Source organism: Heterocephalus glaber, unplaced genomic scaffold (genome assembly GCF_053883595.1).
Source record: "Heterocephalus glaber isolate CG9 unplaced genomic scaffold, H.glaber_assembly_v1.0 deba00001072, whole genome shotgun sequence".
Taxonomy (NCBI): domain Eukaryota; kingdom Metazoa; phylum Chordata; class Mammalia; order Rodentia; family Bathyergidae; genus Heterocephalus; species Heterocephalus glaber.
Window position 1 is genome coordinate 2,499,555 of NW_028258189.1, and position 25,234 is coordinate 2,524,788.

The 25,234-nt window shown below is 44.6% G+C and overlaps 1 protein-coding gene across 9 annotated transcripts in view; it reads right to left on the reverse strand.

The window, feature by feature from the left end:
* Sts (steroid sulfatase) overlaps positions 1-25,234 on the reverse strand; it is a 169,396-nt gene that overhangs the window by 42,506 nt on the left and 101,656 nt on the right. For all 9 annotated transcript variants that reach the window (XM_004867344.4, XM_004867349.4, XM_004867343.3 and 6 more), the window contains one exon: positions 20,421-20,557. In XM_004867344.4, the coding sequence (XP_004867401.2) occupies positions 20,421-20,557 (137 nt within the window). The remainder of the gene's footprint in view (positions 1-20,420; positions 20,558-25,234) is intronic.

Genomic DNA, 25,234 nt, shown 5'->3' on the forward strand with positions numbered 1-25,234 from the left:
AATAACTTCTCTGCACATCAGAGCCCACACACAAAAATTTATACCAGCCTTGTTTACGATCGCCATGACCCTGGAGACACCCAAGATGACATCCAACAGGCAAGTGGATAAGTAAGGCGTGGTACTTCCAGACAATGGCAACATAATCCAGCCCTAAAAGAAACGAGCAAGGCCAGGGATTTAGCTCCCTGGTTCCAGTGCCTGCCTCGAAAGCACAAGGTCCTGAGTTCGATCCCTGGTACCAAAAAAAAAAAAAGAAAGAAAGAAATGAGCAAACTAGCTGTGAAAGGCCAGAGTCGAACCTCAAAGGCACATTTTAAAGTGAAAGAAGTTGATACCAAAAGTCAATACAGTATACGGCCCCCGCTGTGTGACATTCTGAAAAAGGCAAAACCACGCAGACAGTAAAGATATCTTCCTGAAAGAGTTAAAGACATCATATTACAGGGCTCCACGCCTAGCCAGGTTTATAGCCCTGGGCGGCTCATGATAGCTAAGTCTTGGAAGTGGCTTATTTGTCCATCAACAGTGGAAGGGATAAAGCGAGGTATTTACACACAATGGAGTAGGACTCTCCCATAAAGGACGATCAACTTGAGTCAGGCGTAGGGAAATGGAGGCACTTTGAGACCATAATGCTAAGTGAAATAAGTCAGACACCCAACCTGAAATATCATATGGTTTCTCTTCTATGAGAAACCCAATATACACATCAAGAGCCAAATAAAAGAAAGCTAACAGGAAACAGGGAGATGGATGTTTTGCGAAAGCAAAGGAGACCGAGAGAAGGACGGAGAGGAGGGGAAGGAGTTGAAGAGAGGATGAAGACGTGCTGTGCACATGTACCAACTCCTCACGAGGGACAGAATCACTGTGTCCGGCCAACATGTGCTAACAAAACAATAAAGACTGCCAAAGTGGTGAATGGTTGTCAGGGCTCAGAAGGGAGGGTGAGGTGAACATGGGGAGTATGCGGATTTCCAGGACAAGGAAAGCGTTTGGCAGGGTGCTGGACACAGGGTCAGGACATACCTTTCTCCACAGCCGCGGAAAGCGCAGTGGAAGGAGTGAACCGTCATACACACCGTGGACTTCCTGGAATAACAATCTACCAATATTAGCTTGTCAGTGACAACAAATGGACCGCGGCAATACAGATATAACAAATAAGAGACACTGCAGGCAACCAACAGGGAATACATGAAAACGTGGCGTTTTCAGTTTTTCCGTAACCCTAAAATAACTCACAGTGGGCTCTTGGTTTTCAAAATGCCTCCACACTGCACCTTGGACTCTTTGTTGTCCTTACTCGATATGTGATCTATTTGCAATGGGGTACCCTAGGGGTTGCGGGGACAGGGCTTCCCCCCAGACCTCTCTCGTAAGTCATTTCCTTTGTTTAAGCCAGGTGCCTCGCATTCGCTCTTTGCCCGCTGGTTGTTTTCTCTCCAGACAGATCTACAGCTGCATTTATGCACAGACTTCTCCAACCAGACCTTCCTCCATCTCCATTTTAACATCCCTCCCCGATGCAGCCCCTGAATCCCAATATTTCAAAGGACCACTGTAACGCATCTAATGTATGCTCATTCTTATTCCGCTGCCCAGAGCGATAACTTGGCTTATCATCTTCATCTACAGGCGGGCTGGGATTAGTACAGGAGAAAGCAGCTGAGAGCCTTACACAGGTATGAGTGATGGGAAATTCAGCTCATTCTGCTGAGACACTGTCAGACTTCTGATTTCCTTTTACTCCTTCCTTCCCTCAAAAGACACGCCGAGGACCTGTACTATGCACATTCATGCCAGAATTTCATTTGTAAAGCCCAGAGCCCACTAACCATTTGATTTTTCCATAAGATAGATCCCATCAAAGGTCTAATATATTCGTCTCCTCAAAATTCCGCACAGAAATCTCCCATGGGAACAAATGATGCTGTATTATTCTTTCTCCAAGAGCAATAGATTGCAAGTCAGAGGTCCAAAAATATTATTCTTCAGCGAGGTTCTTGAGGTATAATGATACCAATTTATATAGGATGATAGTTTTGAATTACCAGTGGTGGGCTGCTGGATAGCTTAGAAATGAAAGGTTTTATTTCCACAGCTCTCTCACATTTTTTGCCCCCGAATGAAACAAATACAGACAGTAAGTGATTTCGAGAGCACTTTGTTATTTAACTGCAGACAATGGGAGCCCGGTTATCAGCAGCAAAGGCTGTCTGATTGGACATGGGATTGTCCTAAAGAAGAGAAGTTGGAAAAGAGGAAGTCTGGACTCTTCCCCGAACCGACTGCGGGTGTAGGCGGTAGAAGAAAGCTAAATACCAGTCTGCAGAGTTCGTTTATCCCAAGGATTCCTTCTACAAACAAGTTGCTGGTCAGAGAGTAGCAGGGAGGTACACCACGCGGGACACAGGGGGGTTTTAAATGTACACCCAGGATTCCAGGTCTTTGGCGAGCAAGAACTAAGTATTCAAGTTCTTACTTAAGTCCTGATTTAAGCAGACTTGTTTGAAGCCTGAATCCTCAAGATTTTTTGGTTGTTGTTTTGTTTTTGCCTCTAACTGGAAGATGTAAAAGACAAGAACAGTGAGCTGCACTAAGGAATTGGGTACAAAGCATTTAGGGTGGGAATACCCCTAGGGTATGTGCTGAGCACACTTTAACTCTGACCATGGAATTCAAGCACCACCTTGCCTAACTGAAGCCCGCGTACTTTGCCGAATTGAGACTCGTGAGCTGGGCACTGTGGTGGGCACACTCCTATCACGTCAGTAACACAGGAGGCTCAGGCAGTAGGATCAGGAGTTCCAAGCCAACGCGGGCAATTTAGCAAGACCCTGTCTTAAATTTATTGTATGCATGTATGGAAATCTCTCTCAGACCCCTGTTAATGTACGCATTAGGAGATAAAAGAAAAAGATGACCCAAAGGAAAAAATAGTCTACCACCAAAAAATTCCTCAAATTAGGCTTTATCTGGCTGAGAGAAAAAAATAAAAGCATTATGTGCTGTCTTTGGGGGACTTTTCAGTTTTGTTTTTTGGTTTTTTTTTTAGCTTTTTATTTGTTATCTGATTTGAGGATTTTTGAAGGAAAGCAAGCACAATGGTACAATAGTTAAACAACATGTGGGGTCTTGCCTTACTCTTTTTTGGGGCGGGGCATGAATTAGGCAAATGCCAAACAACAAGGTCGAGGGAAGGGATGCACATGATATTCTTGCAGAATGGTTTCAGGAGTTAGAGAAGCAGGAGGAGGAGGAGGGTAAACTCTTACCACAGACTGCATGTCCTCCTCCTAAACGAGGAAGCAAGGGTGGCTGCTACTGGCACTAATGACTGGGCTGGCGAGAAATGGGTGCACCTACGTGTTGGGCGATTCTGATGCTGCCAGGAAGCACGCTGGCCATCCACAGATGACGGGGTGGACAGCTGCCCTTTCTGAAGGTCTTCCCTAAGTGGATCAACTTGACCCTAACCATGACAGATCCACAAACTCTATGCCTGCTCTTGCTTTTTATCCTCTCAACCAGACCCACCACAGCCATTAATTCAGAGACCATCTCTTCTGTTATTTTATTCACTTCCACATCTTTTATGTAACCTAAAAGTCCCATTCCAAAGTGCTCCAAAGACATTACTATTCATTTTCAAATAGCTATGAAAAACCAAGCAAAGCGATAGTAAAGAATGGATTTGACCAACTTATGCATCTTTTTTTTCCCATTCTACTTGGGCAATTCAAACTAATAATCAAGACCCTTGTACTTAGGATACAGGTTGCCCAGTGCATTCTTATTATATACCTATGTTCCTCAAATTTTAATGGGCTGATTAATGGAGACTGCACTAAAACAAAGATTTGCATTCAGCTTGTTTGGTGTGGGGTCTGAAAACTTTGATTGTTAAAAAATGCTTCCACGGGATGCTGATGATGTTGAGTGTCAGAAGACCTCCCCTTTGAAAACAGTTTCCATGTGACAAGATGTGTAATCAATGTTGATATATAATTTTAAAAAAGAGTTGGCATTTGACAGATTTCCAGAACTACTTTTTTCATAAGAGTCGCCAAAAGTCCTTGGATGTGTGTTCTATATGCGGTGCATAAACACTAATAGTCATGCAGTTAAGATGAGTTATGACATGGAAAACTGAAAGACTGATGCGCTGCCATTCTAAGGTGGCCCCTGGTTCACTCAGCTGCTGTATTTCCAACTCTGTGAGTTCCTACCCAAGTAAGTGTATCTAGTTCCCTGGAAACCCACCCTCCTTGGATGCTGTTGTACCTGGTGGCTATGATAATGTTGTGATTTCCTCCATTACACTCACCTTCACCCTAGTCAGAGTTGTAATGTGTGATTCATTCTCCTGCACTCACATCTGCTCGAGCCATCTGGGACGCTTTCCCAGCTCCACTCAGCTGCCTTCTTGGATTCACAATAACACGTGTGCGCGTGTGTGTGAGTGTGTGTGTATGTTTTCCTCAGGTGTTGCATTTCCTGGAAATAACTGAACAACTGCAACCAGCCCTCATCTACATAACTCACTAGCGTCCTCCTGGGTAAATGAGGCAAAGTCACCCAGAACAATGGTGCTGTCAGTTGGATGGGAGGAATTCCACATGGGGTCAGCTGGTCAGAGGAGGCCCCTCTGAACACATCTGTTATAGGGTCACCAAAACCACCCTGTGTGGTTTCCTTGAGCAGTCAAATTGGCAGGGACTATTTTGCAGTGGTGGATTTCAGCTTGAACATATCGTCTGTCTCCTCTTAACTCAGCCATGCCACTCTTAATTCCTAGAGCTTCTCTTCTTGCAGAATGTAAGGGATGGGTACTTCAGTGCAGCTCTTTGCTGCTTGGAATGGTTACCAGTGGATCGTGCCTCGGGAGTGACCTAGTCTTACCAAGGTTAGCCATATGCTCACTAGGCCATTTCTAGAACCAAAATCGGTGTGACTCTCTGGACACATCAGCCTCGTTGTAGCCAGCTTTCCATCACTATACCAAAAAACCCTACATAATGAGCTTATAAAGAGCAAAGGGTTATTTTGGCGCATGGCTTTGGAGGTTTCAGTCCATGGTTGGTTTGGCCTGTTGCTTTCAGGTCTGAAGGGAAGAAACACATCATTGTAGAAATGTGTGGGTGATCAAAACTGCTCAACTCATAGCTGGGAAGACAACACAGCAAGAGGAAGAGCTTGCAGCCCACAATCTCCCATGATGACCTAACTTCTTCACACAAACAAGGCTTGGCCACTTGGCGCTTCCACTAACTACATCCCAATATGGCGAGACCAAACCTTTAACACAAGGGCCTCTGGTGGACACTCAGAATGCTGACTACAGAAAGTCTGAACTTCTCCAGCAACATTTGGTTACAGATGCAACTTTGAACAAGCTGTCTGAGTTGCGAGGGTAGAAACAGGAGAAATAAGAATAAAGAATCACCAGAGCTCACGAATGACTCTCTAACAAACCATCCCTTGCAGAATTCTCAATTTACAATGCCCTACCACACCACTTACACTCATTTATGTTTTAGAACTAGAGTTTTCATTCGATTTTACCATGTAAAGTTGAAGATATGAAATTGAAAATGTTTCCTTTGGCCGACACCCAGTCTAGTAATCACAGATTCAAACTCTTCCTGGCATTCAACTGAAAGGCCGGGCACATTGACTACCACCACCTTGCCACACCTGGGGACAGTATCCGGTCCCTAGTCCTTTTGTCTGTTCTCTGCCTCCCTCATGCCATGAGTTGAGTAGCTTCACCTCCACCTTGGTGTTTCCTGAATCCCTGATCAGACCCCACTTTCAGTAAACTGTCATTTAAAACATAGCTTTAATCCAAACTCTTAGATTCTAATACATCTTTTCTTGAAATAGATAACTAGAAAACTAACTGTGCTAATGAGAAGGGTTTGAGAGCTCAAGAAGATGTTTTTATTATCAGTATAACCACAATACACAATGAATACACTCATCCTGGGGAGCTGATGTTTGTATATAGAACATCTTAATCCTTTTTACTTCCTTTTTTCCTTCTCTCCCTCTCTCCTCCATCCCTCCATCTCTTGGTCCCCTTCCCTGCTTCCTATGACCCACCTTTCACAGTTCTACCTCGGTTCATGAACTTAATTTGTTCCACGAGATTGGAAAAGATGGCCACCTTTGTGCTTGTGTGGGAAACATGACCTCAGTCGTGTTCGTTACCTGATGCAGAGTTTGCAAACAAAAACACAATTTTGCCAAACACTTCTGCTTGCAAACCAAAATGTTTGGAAACAAAAGCGTTCATAAACCGAGGTAACACTGTATCTTGCCATTTGAATTATTTACACTTTCCCTTTCTCATATAAGTCACTGTCCCTCCTAACACAAGGGCAAGAGCTCTTACTATAATAGCAGAAAGAGAAGCTGAAGCCAGCATTTAGACTATATGTAAGGAAGGAGATGACCTTGCCCAGTGACCTCTAAACTGAGGAATCTCCCAGACCTGCTCAGCAGCAAATCCAGAAGAACAGACCTGAGACCTGGGAGCCACTGTAAACAGAAACATCTCTGGAACAGAGACCTTCCTCCAGGAAGTGTCCAATCTGAGGGGGCATCACCTTGGGCACATAACAGGAAATGCAGTACAAGGTTAGGGAGACAAAGTGATTGACAAAAGCCAGCAGAGGCTACCTGCAGAGCCACAAGAAACTAAGGGATTCCTTAGCTTTCCGTGAGCCAAAGTGTGGCCCGTAATTTGCTTCACACAAACCCATCGTCACACAAAAGTAAATTCTGAAGCTTGGATTATGTCAGTAGTAACATTTGCAGTGGTAATAAAACTATTTATTCTGTCTTGATCAGATTCCTTTTCATTCACCCAAAGCACATGAACTGCAACCCTCCTTGGCTGATAATATCTAAGTAAGACCCACAGGGGTCTTTGATAGGGCTGGTGCTTGTAAAAAAGCGTGTTTATACCGCAATACTCTCTCAGAACCTTCTGAGGATAAAGTTGCAAAGAAGCATTAATAGGGAGGCATCTAACCTTATCAGAGAATATGGTAATTCTTCCGGTTTGAAAATAAGTTCTAATGTCATCTCACTTCTCTCCTTCCCCTTTGCTTAATTGCAAGGCAGAGCTGAGCAAAAATGGAAATGTCAAGTTGTGTAAACAAAGCAAAATAGTTTTTTTTTCTCTCCTCAAAGATGTACTCAAAGATTTAGACTGTCAAAGAAGTATGCTTCCCTCTTTTTAAACATGGGGAATTTACTTGTTAAAACCCAAATGCATACATGCATTTATAAGACGGTTGTTACTGATGAAATTTGGCAATAAATAGCAATTGAAGACACAGGTATTTGACAGACAATTCCTCCTTCAAGTGGTGAAAGTGAAAAGAACTAAAATGCTGTAATTTTGTCATTTTTATTCACTTCTGGCTATTGTCTTACCTCGGAATGAAAGGAAATATTATGACAAGAATGTTCTTTCTCCAACAATTCTCTGTATGTCGAAAGCATGAATGTGAGCAAAAGTTATCTTTGCCATGGCTGACTAAAGGGAGATTATGGAATGTCCCTAAGCATTTGCTTGAAAATTTAAGTGATGGATACACGGCAGAAGCCATCCTTCACTGTGGCCTTACATAAATGGAATTGTTATGTAAGGTGAGCACCTATATAATTTCAAGAATGGGGGGCTCTGTTCAGTTTTAATTTTTTGCATCAGTGACATCAGAGTACTCAGGGAACGAGATTCATTTTGTATTAAGAAACAAACCATCCTTTATGGAAGTAGATCCTACCTTATAAGTTCCCCTCACTTCCCTCTCCTTTTGGCGAGGAAGTGAAAAATAACACTCAAGGTCCTCTTGTAAAGAAACCTCTCTTCCTCTGTGATTAAATCTCCAAGTGAAAACAAGCTGCTAAGCCACTGTTGCTGTACACCAGGGATCCCGGTACCATGTTAGGAGATGTGACCCACACAGATGAAGCCAGAAATCACCCCAGGGTGCAGAAACCTAGCTCTCTGAAAGCTTCTGGCTGATCCCAACTTCCTTTTCCACAGGCTTACTGAGACACTGCTTCATGCAGACTGTAAGCAAAGGGTCATTTTCAAATTATTTTCACTCTTCCTCCACAGATCCAATTTTCTCATAGCTAGATTGCCAACCAAAAACCAAAACAAAACAAAAAAACCAAAAGTTCCAAGACTCGAACACATAAAACTATGCCTGAACATATCTAGGGCCATTTGCTTCCATTCTGTATGAAAACAATGGAAGTAAATACCCTTCATGGGGCAGTGGTAAAGTCAAGACATGCAGAGGAGGAGTCCACAGAGGCTACTAGGCAGTCAAAATTCTATATTAAAATGCAACCTTCATAATAACAGATATTTGTAGAGTGCGCAATAGATCCTACACATTCTGTTATCCCCAACAAGAAAGACAATGGTATAATCCCATTCCACAGACAAGAACATGGAGACACGGAGGAAGAAAGACCCTACCAAGGTTTCCCAGCCTCAGTGTGGACAACAGGTGTCATGGTTTAGATCTAGAATGCTGCCCAAAATTTAGAGGGTGACTGCATCATGGAGCACTAACTTCTGCAGATTCATCCATTGATAAGTTCATAGCTCAGTGCGCTGTTAGGAGGTGGTTTCTTCCAATAAAAAGGGGATGTGGTATAACCTGGAAAAGTATATTTTTGTTCCTGTCTCTCCCTCCCTCCCTTCTTCTCTCTCATTCCTGGCTGCTGTGGGCTGAGCTGAGCAGCCTTCCTTTGCCAGGCTCTTCCACCATGATGTCTCTCCCTTGGCTCCTCTTGACCATGGATTGAATCCTCTGAAACTATGAGCCAAATTAAACCTCTCTTCCTTTAAGTTGAAGGTGTCAGGTATTTTGTCCCACCAAGGAGAAAGCTGACTAAAAGAATAGGGCATAGAACTGCAGGCAACCTGGCCCCACAGTCTCTGCCCTTCCCCTATATGCAGAAGCCATAAGGCGGATGGGACCATGGACGTGCTGATACCATACGGAGTGGACACATGGAGTTCTGGACCTGAATTCTGTCTCTGCCACCTGCCCATGAGCTTCCTGAAGCAATTATTCCATCCCATGTGCCTCAGTTTACAAATCTAGAAAAGGGAGTCATTCAAGATACTCATCCTTTATAGTGCTGCAGAAACCATTACGGATGCAGAATTCCAGGCAGAGGGTTTGTAGCTAGCAAGTGAAGGTGAGTCTGTTCAGTAGTAGTGGCAGAGGATTCTAGAAACACAATGAACCCATACCAGTGCCCACTTCTTTCCTTTTCCAAATTCCCTTTGCAATGATGACTCAAGCACTCTAGAAGAAACATATCCAGATTCACAAGCACCACAGGAATTTCATCGGGGGTTACAGTTACACACCTGGATGCAGGTGAGATCACACAGGAGAGTTGCCACAGGGGAAGGCAGGGTGGTATCAGCCGGATGTTCCCTCCTCATTGCCCGGGCAAGATGTCTAGGAACAAAGCAGGAACCTTCCTTTGGGGTCAACTGAGAAAAACCCAACCTCTCTAGATTTTGAGGCTTGTGGCTCTTGGGAAACCCACCCACCCTCATCTCCCCCTAATGCTCTACCTAGAAATGCTGGCTACAGAAGCTAGTCCAATGATGTTGCTGTCAGGAGTCTCCAGCAGCTCCCAGCATCCACAGGGGGCCCTTCAGAGCTCTTGGAGTTGGACCTGAACTGCTTTTATCTAGCTGGCAGGCATTACGGCCACCAATGGTGCCAAGTGTACAGGTGTGGGTGGCTGGGCACAGGTGTGGGCTGCTCACCACTGCCCACTCACAGGTAAACCTTGCCTGATGAATCAGCTGGTGGGGACCCCAGGGGGAAGAATCTTGGGCTGCAGTCCCTGGCTTACAGTGGTTCTAAGGGCTTCGTTACTACGAGCCTCATGTGGAATGCAAAAAGACTTAACTCTGTTGTGTGCTACCTGGAGACAAAGTAAAGCAACTGGCTGTCAACCTTTTTCTTACTGAAGCTCTCAGAGGTACACGCTGGCCAAGAGTACTTAGCAGGAAAGACCATTATCTATAAAACTGGGCAAATGACAGCGCAGTCTTTAACACACACACACACACACACACACACACATCCTTCCAGATTAAATATCTAATTATAAAACAATAGCCTATAAAAACATTGGGTTAAAATAAGAGAAAACACATAATTTTGTTGTGGAGCTGGGGATAAGGAAATCTTTCTTTCTTCTGGTATTACCAACTTTGACGAAGGAAATTTATCACAAAAATCTCTATATACAACATGAAAAGACAAGAGAGGAGGAAAAATATTTGCAACATCAAGTAAAATATTAAAATCTCTGATATGTAGATGGCCCACATAAGTCAATAAGAAAAATGTCTACAATGTAATTAAAAAAAAAGGCACCCAAAGAATACGAACACAGAATTCTTAGGAGAAGAAATACAATCATGGACTAAAATTCATAGAGTTTCACCTCCAGGAATAATAGAAGGGAAAATTTCAATAACAAAATACATTTCTTACCTGACAAGCATAAAATAGATTAATAATACTAACATCAATAAGCAAATGAGAAAATTAGCATTCTCATAGATCATGAATGAATATCTTATTGTTACTATGGTGGGGGGAGGAAGAGCATACTGTTTTAGGTCATTTTAAATAAAATTTGAAAATTTAAAGATTTTTGACACAGCATTTTAATTCTGCTGAATTCTAATTTTGAAATGGTTCACACAGCTTTAGAGAAAAAAATATTCACTACCAGCATTGCTAGAAAGAGAAAAAAAAAATGCTGATGCCCCTCACATAAAAATGGTGAATTATAGGCCAGGAAAAATGAAATGAAAATTGAAATGTTGAAGTCAAAAATGCTCAAATCTATAGCTAGAAAAGAAGAAACCTGCAAGACCATACATAGAGTTTGTGTAAAATACTCTTTAAAAAACATGTCAGATCTTTCTATTACTAGATGATATTGGCAATATGTAAATGAAACCTGATCAGTAAACTGTTAATGAGGTTGTCTATTGAGAATAAAATTACAGAGAACATATCCCTTCTCCCTCGATGGATTGCTGTTCCTGCCTTCCCTGCCATGGACTGTTTCTCCTCTGCAATCCCCCTTTACCACGCTCCCCTACCTTGGAGACAACCAACTATGGACTGAAATCTCTACAGACTGTGGGCCAAAATAAACCCCTTCTCCTTCAAGCTGTAGGTGTGGGCATTGTGTCTCAGGAATGAGAAAGTAACTAAGAAAATCACATTCCATTTTCTCTCTTCAGGGATTAAAGGAAGATCAACTTAGATCAAACAATATCCTAGAAATAATGTTAGATATGTACTAGTTCAGGAAAACTTGCATTTTGAAAGCATACAGGAAACACTCCCAAATAGCATCACAGCACATTTCCTGAAGTTTAATCTGTACCTTTCTTCCTGCTATTTTTGTACTATCTCTTTAGCAAATCCATTTGTCACTTGTGGAAGGAGAATCTTGCATACACAACTCTGTATCGGTCATGCCTTTAAATACTGGGGCTTTATCACCTCTGAGACATCTTCCTGAACTTTCACAGGCTCAACATGCATCTTGCATTCAGCTGAACTGTGGTCTGGATAGGCACTATTATTGCACACCTTTCCCGTCTAGACTTGCACAAGAAACCTACTCATGAAAACCAGCCCCTCTTAAAAGTCTTTGGGCGATTCCTGCCTGTCTGCAGATTGATTTCATGATTATCTTAGCAGTAAAGGTTTAGAGTGATAGGACAGGATAGGCCACATTTCATTTGATGCAGAGCTAAGTTGCTATTCCAAGCATCTACCAAGATTTGATAGTCTAGATAAGCTAAAGGAGTTCCATTTTCTTAAAAGTTATGCTGCGGTTTCCACTTTGGGGAATTCATATGACATTGAAGTTACTGACTTAAGCAGATTTTACAAACTCATTTTTTTAAAGTGTGGTTGAAGGATAGAGTGGAAAAGAAACTTAACACAAAAGTATCCTATGGACACACACACACACACACACACACACACAGAGGCCTTTGACAACTCCAAAAGGAATTTCCCATGGAGAAAACCACCAGTAATGCAAATAAAGTCTAATTTGCTACTCAAGTTGAATTTTAATAATTGTGCGATAGATGCCTTAGGGTTTAGAAATGAAATGTGTAGGGCGAATATTTGAAATGCGCCTTGTGTGATACAATGCAAAATACTGACCACCAAGTCAGATATAACTGAGTTCACTATAATGCTCACTGAGGCCCACTCCCTATCAGCTTAATCAATGTGCTGTAATGAACATGTAATCTACTCTTATCGAGCGGCTTTGAAATGCCACCTTTACATTTTCATGAGACTATTTTTTCTGGACTTCCTATTCTGGTCTACTAATCCTTCTGGTTGGGAGCCAGTACCATATGCCTTTCTTTATTGATTATAATTGAAACAATAGGGTTCACGTTTAAATGACATGAAAATTAAAGGCACATCAGTGATCCCAGCCCTCTAGGAGGCTGAGGCAGGAGGATTGCAAATTCAACCCCAACTTAGGCAACAAAAAGACTAAGTGAGACCTTGTCTCAAAAATTTAAAAAGGAGGTGGGGGGGGGAGCTATGGAAAAGCTCAGGAAGAAAGCCCTGGGTTCAATCTCCAGAATCCAAAGAGGTGGAAAAAAGCACATGGAAGAATTCACACCACACCTAATAGTCTTTGCCTGGAGAAGCTCACCAGTCTCAGGACCACACGATTTTATATTCTGGCTCTTATCACCTCTGAGAACACCAGGCTGTAACATATCTCACTGTGACGCTGACCCTAGCTACCAAGTGACAATGAGTGGCATGTTCACTGCACTGAGCTCTTCAGACTGGCGCCATGCTGGTGAGCTAACAAGGGCATGAGCTAAGAGCAGCATGCTCCTTGTGTATGGATCATCTCTGTTCTCTGCCTACAAACCCACAACACAGAAGTCTCAGCTGGTGTCCAAGCAGCGACAACACTTTCACATATTTGGAGGTTTTGTTTGATAACCTTGGATGCTCTCTTAAGAAGTGTGTGATCTACAATGGTTCTAGCTTACTCCTTTTGAGTCCACATTTTGCTCTCCTTCTCCTTGGTCAGTCACAACTCCAAAAGCAAATCCAGCTAATCAGCCATAGCAATCAGAGGATGGCTGGGACTGGCTTATCTGTGTGTGCATTGTCACAGCATGGCGCCTGTTGAACGTAATGGCTTCCCCATTCTTTGACCTTGTCAACACCAGGAACGCCTCTTCTACCTATCATCTCACCGGTATGCCACAGGCCTGGGGATACCAGCAATAGTTCTGCCTCTGGAATTTAAATACTGGTACTCTGTCCCAGCCTCTGAAATTTTTCCCACAGTGGTATTTGGAATCTTGTCCTGATCTCTAATCCATCTCCTCCCAAGGCACTGGCCGCCATTTTTCTTCACCCCTCTCCTGTCATTGGCTACATCAATCATACTCTCAGTAATCACCTCAACTCTGCTGTCCCATTGTCTCTGGACACCCTCCTCTGGCAAAATTTGAATTGTTGATCATTTTGGTTATTATACTTCTTGCCCAGGCATTAAGCTAAAAATCACACAATTCCATGTAGCTATGGTTTGGATATCCCAGCCCAAACTCATACTGAAATTTAATTCCCATGCAGGATATTAAGAGAGTGGGAATTTAATCTCACTCTAATGTTTGGGTGCAAGGGGAACATTTGGGATGTAATGAAGGTTCAGGACAGCTGTAAGGGTATAGCCCTGACCCGAAGAGATCATGGCTTGTGCTACAGCTTGCATCTAGGTGTTCTGCCAAAGCCTTATGCACTCATAGGTGGGACTTTTTAGAGCTGGCTAGCTCTAGGACATGTGAAAACTAAATGGGTTTAGCATAGTTCTGGGTGTGGATAATGGAAGCTTCACCTTGGGTGTGGGTGGCACCAATCAACAGGCTTATAGCCTGGGCAGAATATAAAGGGAGCGAGGGAAGGCAAGCTGACTGCTGGTCTTTGCCGCTTGCTGCCTCCTGCCTGCCCTGCCATGGGCTGTTTCTCGTCTGCAATGCCCCACTGCCATGCAGCCCCACCTTGGAGCCAGCCAACAAAGCATTGAAACTTCTACAAATTGTGAGCTTCTGTAAACCTTTTCTCCCTTAACTTGCAGGTGTCAGGAATTTTGTCCTAGCAATGAGAAAAATAACTAAGACAAAGGAAGGAGAGAGACCTGAGTTGGGAGGTCTGGTCACCATGAGATGTCCTACGCCATCTTGGGACAGTACATAGAGTCCTTACCAACAAGAAAGATCTCTCCATATGTGGCTGCCCAGTCTTGAACTTTCAAGGGTTTTATGCAAGGAGCCAAACAAACTTTCATTCTTGATAACTGAACCTGTGCCATTCAGTTACAGCATCAGATGGTAGGTGGATTAAGATGTATTACAGATTCCAACACTTGATTCAAGGTCTCCAAGCCAAGCTAAGCTCAGACACAGCCAAGCAAATTATCCCTTCATGCCAAGTACAGCCCACTCTTAACGACTGCCACTCCTTAAATATCACTCAGTATGCCATTCATTGCAATCCTAAAACGGTAGAAGCTGCCTTCCCTTGTCCCCGTTTACCTCTTCTTGTTGTCTCTAAAATTCTCTTTGGTTTTCATTTTTCTTCCCTGAAGTAGGCTTTGCCACTGAATTCTAGTCACCCCTTACTTCTCTGAATCTCTCCTCTTTCTCTCTTTCTAGCTCCTCCTACAGTTTGCCTGTGGGGATTCTTCCTGCTTTGATCTTCCTTTAGACCCTTCTCCCAGACTTTCTATGCTCAGCAGGAATCAGAAACGAACATGATATTTTCATGTCTTAGAAGAGATCCCAGGGATCAACAATAAGAATGTTTAAGAAACTCTAGTTAGACAATTCATGCACTGAACCCCAGAGGAAATACACAGTCTCAGACTGCAAGCTACATTCTGTGTAGAACAAAGGGGTGACAAAGTGAAAGGGCGCATTGATTTTTAAGGCCTTCCTGTCTGCAAGGAGGGATCTTTTATCCTGGTTTAGAGGGAGGCAGACTGTGGGTCACAACTTGTGTGGCTGCTTGAAACAATTTTTGCAGGGTCATCTTAAGTCCCACCACAGTTGGGCTGTTGTCTACACATACAGGAGGAAGACAGATATCATCCTCTCTCTTGACTGTGTTCCTAGCAATTCAGTATACATACCAAACACTTGCCCCCCAGGACATCACCTTTAAAAATCATGTATTGAGCACAAACTCTGGATCTGGGCTCTAGGATTGTGCAAGTGGGTGTTTTCCTCATAAACTAACCCAAAGCAGTTTTGCTCAAGAAAATGTACCTATACACTGAGAGGTTATTCAGTGAATGCAGAATTCTATGCAGAATTCTATTCAACTACTTTCGTCTGACGGTCCTAAAAAGGGTCCATTTTAGAGTGGATTATTCATCAGAACCATGTGTAAGAAGTGAAGCCCTGGTTAGAATTATGCTGTATGGGGTGTGATTGAAATACAATGGAAATATTTAAGTTTTAAAATATCTGTTACAGTAAAAGACACCTTGCCATTAATCCCTCTCAGAATCCTCCTCCTTGGTTTAAACACACTCATCCCATGGTCCTGGCCACTTTCTGAAGGAACTCTGGACTCCTTTCTCCTGAGCATCTTTAGTTGCACTGTTGTGGCTGCCTCAATGTCCTGAATGGATTCAAAGCATTTCCTTTTAGTGGTCATTTCGATTTGGGGGAAAAGCCAAAAGTAACAGATCTAGTGAATAATGTGGATGAGGACACACCATGATGCTTTTATGAGCCTGTCTGTTGGATGGCACGCGACAGTGGTGTTCACCGTAATTTTGATCATACCACATGAAGACGCTCAAGAAAGAAGCCTTCCAGAAATGCTCCAGAAAGTGGCAAGAATGATGAGACAAGTGTGTTGGAAGTGAGGGGGAAGACTTTGGGGGAAATTCACGGCCATGAGTCTTTCACTGTAATGAGTTTTTCAAAAAAAAAAAAATCGAAACATTCACCATATTTGTCGATCACACCTTCTGTGAAGGGATGGGACCAATACTGAAGCTCCCTGCTGGCAGAGCTTTTGCGAGTCTCTACGATCTTGTTGCTCTCCTGAACTCTCATGAATGAGGCCCTTCAAACTTTTCTCCAGCCCTCAGGACATGCACACATCTAACCCTACATGAGCCCGACAAAGAGAACTTGGTTCTGTCCCTTCCCCCAGCTCTTCTGTCATAAATGCATCCCTTACTTCCTCCCTTCATTGATTCTTTGTGCCCAGAGAAGTTGGCTCTGTCCAGATCTCAGGAGCCGGTGACTCGAGACGTGTGTGGAATCAAAGAGGGGGAACAGGGCTGGGGATTTAGCTCAGAGGTTCCACCGCCTGCCTTGTAAGCACAAGGACCCGCAAGGACCCGAGTTCAATCCCCAGTACAAAAAAAAAAAAAGAGGAGGAACTGAGGAACCTGCCTTTGTGTGGTGCCAAACTACAGACCCTGAGCTACTCAACACCGAATCCACAAAGACTCCTGGACGCTTGCCAGCTGGCTGCTGCTTTTTCATTCCTTTTCCACCTTTGGAGAAAGACTCCTTGTCCTTATCTGAAGGGGAGAGTCTCACAAATACAACTGGACCCAGCCCTCAGCAGTGGTAGGTACAAATTTTTGTTTTAGTGTTCACCGTCTCACTGTTGGCGTGCATTCCTCTTCCTAACAATACAGAACTTGCTGGTCTAATCCTGTGCAAAGGCTGATTTTTCAAGTCCTCCACGAGGCTCTATTAGTAGCAGGAGACTGGAAATGAATGCTGATTGCATGCAAATTCCACCTCAGACACACTATAGGCTGCCAAGAGGCGAGCACCAGCAGGAACCGTGCATCCCTGTGGCTCCTTCCGCCTGCCCCCGGTCCCCAACCACACCAAGGGGTCTGAAGCCAGTGTCAGGCCCTGTGGCCCACAGCCAGCATGGCGCACGCCAGAGTGCTGAGTGCAACGCTGCAAGCTGCGATTTTACGCCATGTTTCCTCCCAGTGCTCAGCTGCTTCCAAATGAATGGGGACTGAATTTCAGACGTGGCCAGAAGGCCCAGGGACCCCACAGTGGTGTGCACGTGCTGCTGCTGTGAGCAGGATGCTGTCCCACCCCTCCTCTTTCTCCAAAGCTGCTCATGCCCGTTACCTGGCCCCTCCCTAGGACATCCCTCACCTTCTGCCCTGAGTCACTCTCACATCTCTCGGGAGCGTATTACCCCCCTTAGCAGCCACTACGTTCCTTGCAGCCAAGAGTCTCATCCTTACTCACTCCATCCTGAGTCCCTACAAAGCGAGAGGCACTCCGCAGGCACGCAGGGAGTGAGTCCTGCTCGAGCTGCCTCTTTCCCAGGAGTCTGTTGCTGACCGTGAGAGGCTACTGTGCACGAAGGTGATGTGTGTTCCAGGCCGCGGAGGCCACCTCTGCCTGGAACACCTGCTCACCATTACGGAGCCGGGAAGGAGGGCGAACCCTCTCCCAGCCTCACCTGTAGTAAGGCCATGATGAGTGCTACCTGCTGCGTGGACCCCTGGGAGCCCAAAGGAGGGCACGCATGCATGGATGGGGCACCCGGGGCCAGGCGTGTGGTGAGTGCACAACATGCAGTCTCCCTAAGCACTACGGACACGCTCAGCCTCTCCTGCACGCAGCACCACTCCCAGCATGGCAAGGTCTGCCTGCCAGGCCCCTTCTGCAACACTGCCCCAGCTGTGAAGTCTACCTTTGTCCAGCTACCAGGAGTGCCACGCAGGGCAAGCACATATCTAAGAATAAAGCAATAAAGTACAGGAGCACGTTAGGAGTACACCTTGCCGGGTACAGGGGGACCCACAGGGGACAAGGCTGTCACCGCAGGGCGGTCAGACATTTTGGAAGAGGAGGGGGATACAGGAGAGGACAAGAGGCTAAGACCATAAGAGGGGCAAGGGGGTGGTAGACGAGGATCCAAGCGTGTTTTGTGCACATAGAAACTGACCAAAATGAAACTCATTCATTTGTATAATGAACATGCGGTCACTTAAAAATAAAGTAAAAAACTAAAAATGAAGAAAAACATTTTGAAAGAAAACACTGCATCACTGAGATGGACCCTCTGTAGTCCCTGCTTGTGGCTCGGTTTTCCTTGTCACGGGAATGGTTTCTTTTTATGGAATGGTTTCCTACTCGCACCTTCATTTTATGATATGGTAATGCACAAGGCCACAGTCCGCTTCTGGGTAAGAAAGAAAGGTCCTTTGTGAAAAAAAAAAAAAATGAAGTAATGTTTTTGAAAACAGTCAGAGGAGTGGGATTTATAAAGCAGCAAAAACTTCCTATGAAATTAATGGAATGCCATACGGAAAGGAGTTTATTTGGGGAAGGAGGTAAGAGGGAAGGAAGGAAACAAAGAAAGAAAAAGAAAAGAAGGAAGGAAGAAGGAAAGAAAGAAAGAAAGAAAGAAAGAAAGAAAGGGGAGGGAAAGAAGGAGAGAGAAAGAAGAAAGAATGAGAGAAAGAAAGCTATAAGTAAATATATATAAATATAACATCTGGGTATAACATAGATCTCAAAGATTGAAAACTAAGCTCCAAATATTCTAGAGGGAAAGCTAGTGATAGCATAACACTGCAAGATAAACTTTTTAATGCATGAGTAGGTATATGTGCTATTATAATTAAATAAAAATTAATAAGTGTGATGATGCCAGTGTGTACATATTAGCCAACCGCATTCATATTCCTATTAAGAAACCTGACACATTAAAATCTAGCACTCATTAAAGACATAAAATATTCTGCTGATTCACACTACAAAATATGCTTCTGATTTACACTACCAAGGTGTGGAAAATGTAAATTGATTTCTATGCCAGATTTCAGGAAGGATAAAACGTGAGGAAGCCGGCATGTGTTGGCGGACGGACAGGTCCAGAGCACCGTGAAGTTTGCTTCCAGAGCCTGACACGGAGAAGGTTCTGGTTTTCTTTGTCCTGCTTAGTACTTGTCTTTTGTGCTTGCTCTTGTGATTCTAGGGCCTTGCGCACAGTTGGAGAAGAAATGTAGAACGTGTCTACTCCGAATTCTTCACATTGAGATGAAGACAAAAGGCCTACAGATGTATGAAGTCACAGAGAGAGAGAGAGAGAGAGAGAGAGAGAGAGAGAGAGAGAGAGAGAGAGAGAGAAGAGGTAGGAGGGGGAGTAAGGGTCCCGTCTTATTTCTCAAGATGGTGAGTGTTCCATGATTTAAAATGAAACCAAACAGCCAGGCCTGGTGGTCTACATCTGTAATTCCAGCTACTTGGGAGGCTGAGGCAGGAGGATCACAAAACAGCAGGACTCCGTTTAAAAAACAATCATAAGAACTAGGGATGCAGCGGAGTGGGAGAGCAGATGCTTAGCACACACAAAGTCCTAGCTTCCGTCCTCAGGCTCGAGATGTTTACGCTGTGCAAAAGAAATGGAAGCACAGAGACAGAAAGCATTGTGGGGAGAGTACGGGGGTGAACCCAGGGCCTTTGCACTGGGCTATACCCCCAGCCCTCTGTCACTTTATTGCATTTCTTAACTTTGAGATGGGGATCCTGCAAAGTTGCTACACTGCCCAGAGTAGCCTCGAAATGGAGAGCCTCCTGCCTCAGCCTCCTAGAGAGCTAAGATGACAGATGTGTACCACCTTGCCCGGCTACGTTTTAAACAGTGCCTCCACAAGGATGTCCTCCAAGTATCTCTGAAAGAAAAAAGTGCTGGGTTTCTCAGAAATTGGATGATTTGCTTAGGAAGAGAAAGAGAGACATGGAGAAGGTACATGTGCAGACAAAGCAGTAAGAAAGTGAGCCCGAGAAGCCGGAAACAAGACTCAGGGATGCAGGGATAAATGTGTGCACAGTGCAGTCCCTGGCACTGCTTGGATACGCCCACCAAGGGTAGAGGCAGCTGTGAGTGCCCAGACCCCAAATCTCCTACTTATCTACGTCCGCCATGAACAGGGATTGCTCAGATCTAATTGCTGATTTACCCAGGACAGACAAGGGCTCTGGGCTCGCTGCTTTCCTCATTCATGTCTAAGACCACACACAGACCCGGAATGATGTCGCCACTGGCAACCCCAGACTTGCAGCACGCTGGAGCGCAAGATGCTTCCCCCATCCTGTTTACCTTCCGGAATTAACGTTTCTCTGCTTACCCTTTTTCGCACAGAAAAGCAAGCACTCTTGCTGTCTAGAAAGACATCAGGAACCTAGGGAAGAAAATTCCTAAGACAGGAGATGGGAGGCAGCCACTTTTTAAGAAGATGCGGCAGTCACATACCCACACTCCAGTCCAACTCCTCCGTGGTGTCCCCGTAAGGGCCGTGGCGACTTTTATTGGCAAAATCTTTGGATGAGAAGAGAGCCGTGTGCACATGGAGGTAGGACAAGAAGAGGAGGAATGGCTTCTCAGCATTCCTGCAGAGAAAAAACAAAACCAAACAGCAAAAGGGTCAACGGCAATGAAAAGGTTCTTACCACCATTCTGGTGTTTTACGACATCATCTGAAATCACAAAACACCACGGCTTAATTGGCCCATGTAAGACCTTTCTTTGGAGAAGGCCAAATCTACAAGAAGTGGCTTACGGACTCCCCGGGGAATCGGGTGAACATTCAGCACATCCTCCCACAGACCCTTCCTCTTATCACAGTGCAGCTCCGGGCAAAAACTGCAATGGAGCATGGAGTGCATTTTCCAATTTATACTAGTTGAGCCTCTCTAGAGGCAGCTCACATGAATTCAAGCACCCCAGAAGCACTGCTCGTTGGCTCTTCTTCTGCTACACAACACCCCTTCCAGAATGAACTCTCAACTCTCAATACTGAGATTTTTGGAAATGAAATGGAATAAAACGGAATACTCTTCAGATCAGCCCAAACTTCTAGGTGAAACTAGACAGATGGATGATCTCGGTAACAGTGTTTGTCAATTATGGAAGTACAGGAACACTAGGATTTCCGTGTGTTAGTTCTGTCTCCTCTCCGGTGAATTTGGTTATTAACTCTAGGAGTCTTCTGGGGGAATCTTGGGGGTCTCTCTGCAGAGGATCAGTCAGCTGCCAATAATGGTAATTTGAACTTCTTCCTTTCCTAAACCAACTTCATCTGGGGTCACTCACAGGCTAGGGATTTGTATGTCTCTGTCCCGCATAGCCAGCCCTCACCACTGCAGCCTTGAGCAAGGTTTGCGAGGCTCAGAGCTTCACAAGCAAGGGGACCAGTGAGTCACATAGCTTCTGCTTGAAGCCAACTCTCTCCTCTCTGACCTTGAGTTGACTTGGGAGCAATTCCCTTACCAGAACAGACTCAGTCTTTACCTTGGTCTGGAGTTGGATTCACAATTCCTTTCTTGCTCACAGGGAATAATGACCAAGTGACCACTGTGCAGGTTCCTGGGGCTTGGGCTGCCTGTCCACTTCCCAGAGCAAGCGGACGTAGCTCTCGGAGACGTAGGCAAGATGCTTAATGACAACCTCTGCCTTCCAGTCCATCCTTCTTGCTCTCGCCCTCATCCTAGCTCTCTGATAGACTTCTGCTGTGAACCTGAGAGAATTCCTCCAGTATCCGTCCTTCAGTTTCCCCATCTCATCACGCACAGTGGATTAGTTACCTTTCTACTTGCTGAGACACAAGACCAGACACCCACAAGTTACAAGAGTTGATCCAAAGGTTTAGGGAGATTTATTCTGTGGTCTGCCAGCTCCAAGGAGCAAACATCACGGCGGAAGGAAATGGCCAAGGAAAGCTGCTCACTCTGTGGCAACCATGATGCAGAGAGAGAACAGAGGAGCAAGGATGAGAGTACACACTTCCAGGTCACATCCCCGGGACCCACCTCTTACTTCCAGGCCCCGGCTCCTAACAGCACAGTCATGACCTCATCAGTGGATGAATCCACCAATTAACGGAGCACCGCATGATCCAATTACCCTCCTAAAGCCCCACCTGTACACACTAGAGACTTTGGGGTGATCTAACAATTCTAAACCATAATGCAGAGTTCTGACAAACCTTAGGCCAATGTCAACATTCATACACACATCTACACTGCAACTCAACACATTAACGACTCCCTAACATGGCCTGCACATTTACCGGTCTATGTTGGGCACAGATATTCATTCTGCCAAATGCTTAATTCTTCCTCGCCCTGGCAAACATCCGTCCTTTTATAAATCATCTCCCTCATCTCTGAGAGACATTTTCCCTCTGCCCAGGAAGGCCTATGAGGGCTGAGCACCATGGGGATTTTATCATCAATAGAATACCCAGGGCCTCTTCTAGTCTTGGCTTGTAGAAAGTGCCCAACAACACTGCCAAGTGAAGAAGTGGATGGATGGATGGATGGATGGATGGATGGGTGGATGGGTGGATGGGTGGATAAGTGGATGGGTGGATAGATGGATGGATGAGTGGATGGATGCATGGGTGGATGGATAGATGTGAATGGATAGATGTGGTTGGATGGATGTAGGTGGGTAGATGGATGGGTGGATGGGTCTATGATAGATGAATGGGTGGATAAATGGATGGGTGAATAGATGGATGGAGGGATGCATGGATGCATGGATATATGGGTAGGTGAATAGACAGATGGATGAATGGCAGATATATGGGTGGATGAATGGATGCAATTTCTAATAGAGCATTTTCTCCACTACACAAGAGACATTTATGTGCTGTGTGTCGCCATGCACTCAGACATTTCCTTTGTATGGCTGCTTTCCTAGCACCACCAGCACAGTGATGGTAGGTGACAGATGGTGTAAGTTGAGTACATCTCTATGATAAGATGATATATTGCATCAGCTTTTTTCAGCTCCTTCCTGCAGCCCTATCTGGCAGTCCAGTGAACTGCAGGAGTATATCAATACATCATGATTCATGCCAAAATCGCTTCATTGAGTAGGTGTGACTCCATCCAACTTCTAAGTCTCTAGTCATTGTGAAAGAATCATGGCCTACATTCAATATCGCCACCAACTAAAGAAATCATGTAGCTAACTGAGGTAATTTGGCTTTCATATATATTCGATCATATAACTCCTCAGGATAACTGAAAATATTTCACATTCAGGATTAGGCATCACACTTCTAACTTTACCTTGAAAAGATAAAAGCACATATACTTTCTTAAGCGCACATGCAATTTCGTAGTTATTAAAACAGTGATATTTCCACCCATACAGTTGTCTTGGGTCAACATCTCACATCTACTGGGACTTTCTTATGTTGGTCTTCGCATTCATTAACTCCGAGTCCTTTGCAACATGATTTAGGCACCAAACACCACACTCTGAGTGAGAACGAAGTCCAGGATTTGTTCTTCTCTGGACACAGGCAAAGTGAATAAGCAAGTCAGTATTAACCACTGCTAGAGTGTTTGTGTTTTATTACTCAAGCCCTTGCAGACAGGTTTTTAAAAAAATTTTTTCTTTGTGGTACTGGGGATTGAGCTCAAATCCTACGCACTGAGCTCCATTCCTAGATGTTTCAGAAATATTTTATTTTGAAACAGGGTCTCCTTAAATTGGTAAGTGGCATAGGCTAGGTTCAAACTTGCCACCCTCCTGCCTCTGCCTCTTCGGGTGCTGGGATTACAGCTGTGCACCACCATAGACGGCTGCCTTTTTTTTTTTTTAATAATAGTATAAAATGAAGGAATGTTGTCATTACTTTACCACCAGAAAACTAAAAGAGAAAATGCTGCGCCCAAGGGTCTTGCTGTTCATTGAAGAAACCCACTCACATGGGGCCGGGGATTTAGCTCAGTGGTTTCGCCGCCTGCTGCGCAAGCGCAAGGACCTGAGTTCGATCCTCGGTACCAAAAAAAATCAAAACAGAAACCCACTCACAAAAACTTCCTGTCCTCCCCAAGAAGCAGATTCTAGTCCTACAATCTGACTTATATTCCCCAAAGCAAGGGAAAAGAAAACCACTCTTCATGCTCATTCTGAAACAGATCAGGCTGCATAGGAGTGCAGTTTCATTGCAATTCCACACTCATCTCTTTCCACTTACTTTTGGATTTCTAGTTAAAGGAAATAGATAAGGGAGTCTAAAAAAGCCCATCTTGCAAGCACTGCCCATGGTTATGACTGAAAATATGGGGTGGGGCAGGCAACTGAGGACAATGAACTGCATGCCTCGAAACTTCCAGCGTTGGGCTGCAGTCCAGTGCCAGTATGGGTGCTCTGGCTCTGCACTGCAGTCCACTTGTCCAAAAGCTTTGAAAACCAAAATAAAGGTTGAAGAAGAAAGGCAGCCATCAACACGACTGGCAGGACCACAAGATGGAGATACACCGAAACAAGGATGAAAAGAAACAAAAAGTAAAGACAGCACAACAAGCAAACAAGGAGTACAAGATCAACTCCAGCCCATGAGGAAATTACGAGAAGCCCAGTCATGGATCCACCAATTCGGAGTTCAACAGGTGTGACGGAACGGGACTTGTCAGAATCCAGGAGGACCCTCTGCTGAGGGGCTCTTGTGTGTTTGTTCCAATGTATTATTCACGGAACAATTTTCCTATCATGCCTCTAGGCAGCAGAACTCTTCTGTTCAGTTAAGAGTGCACATCACAGATGCTAGCTCGGTACACATCTGTGTCCTGAGCATCAATGCAATGTGGAATGATTAGGTTTCCTATGCAAAAACGAAATGAGAAAACACCGGGAACTGCCCGGTTTGCAAAAACACACTACCTAGAGAAGACTGAATGTGCAGAAATAGAAATAGTCAACAGGGTATGAGAAGGAGGCCCGAGAGTCGTAAATCTATGCACGCCCGGGTGCGACTGCCAGCTCTGTCTCAGGTGAAGATGTACTGTCCCTCCAGGGGAGAAAGCCCAGGGACCTGACAGCCAGGCTGCCTGAGGACATCTGTGTCTCCCTTTCTCACCACGACCTTGAAAACTGAATGACAGCTCCGGGAGCTCGAGGGGGGAGGACATTTCTCAGTAAAAGCTCAACTCCTTTTTCATTAGCTGTAGCACTTGAGGAAACAACTCTTGAAAATTTATTGCACCCTGCATGGAAAAAGATAGAACTTTCCGTGGCCACATGCTTTGGCTCCATCTGTAAAAATCCGG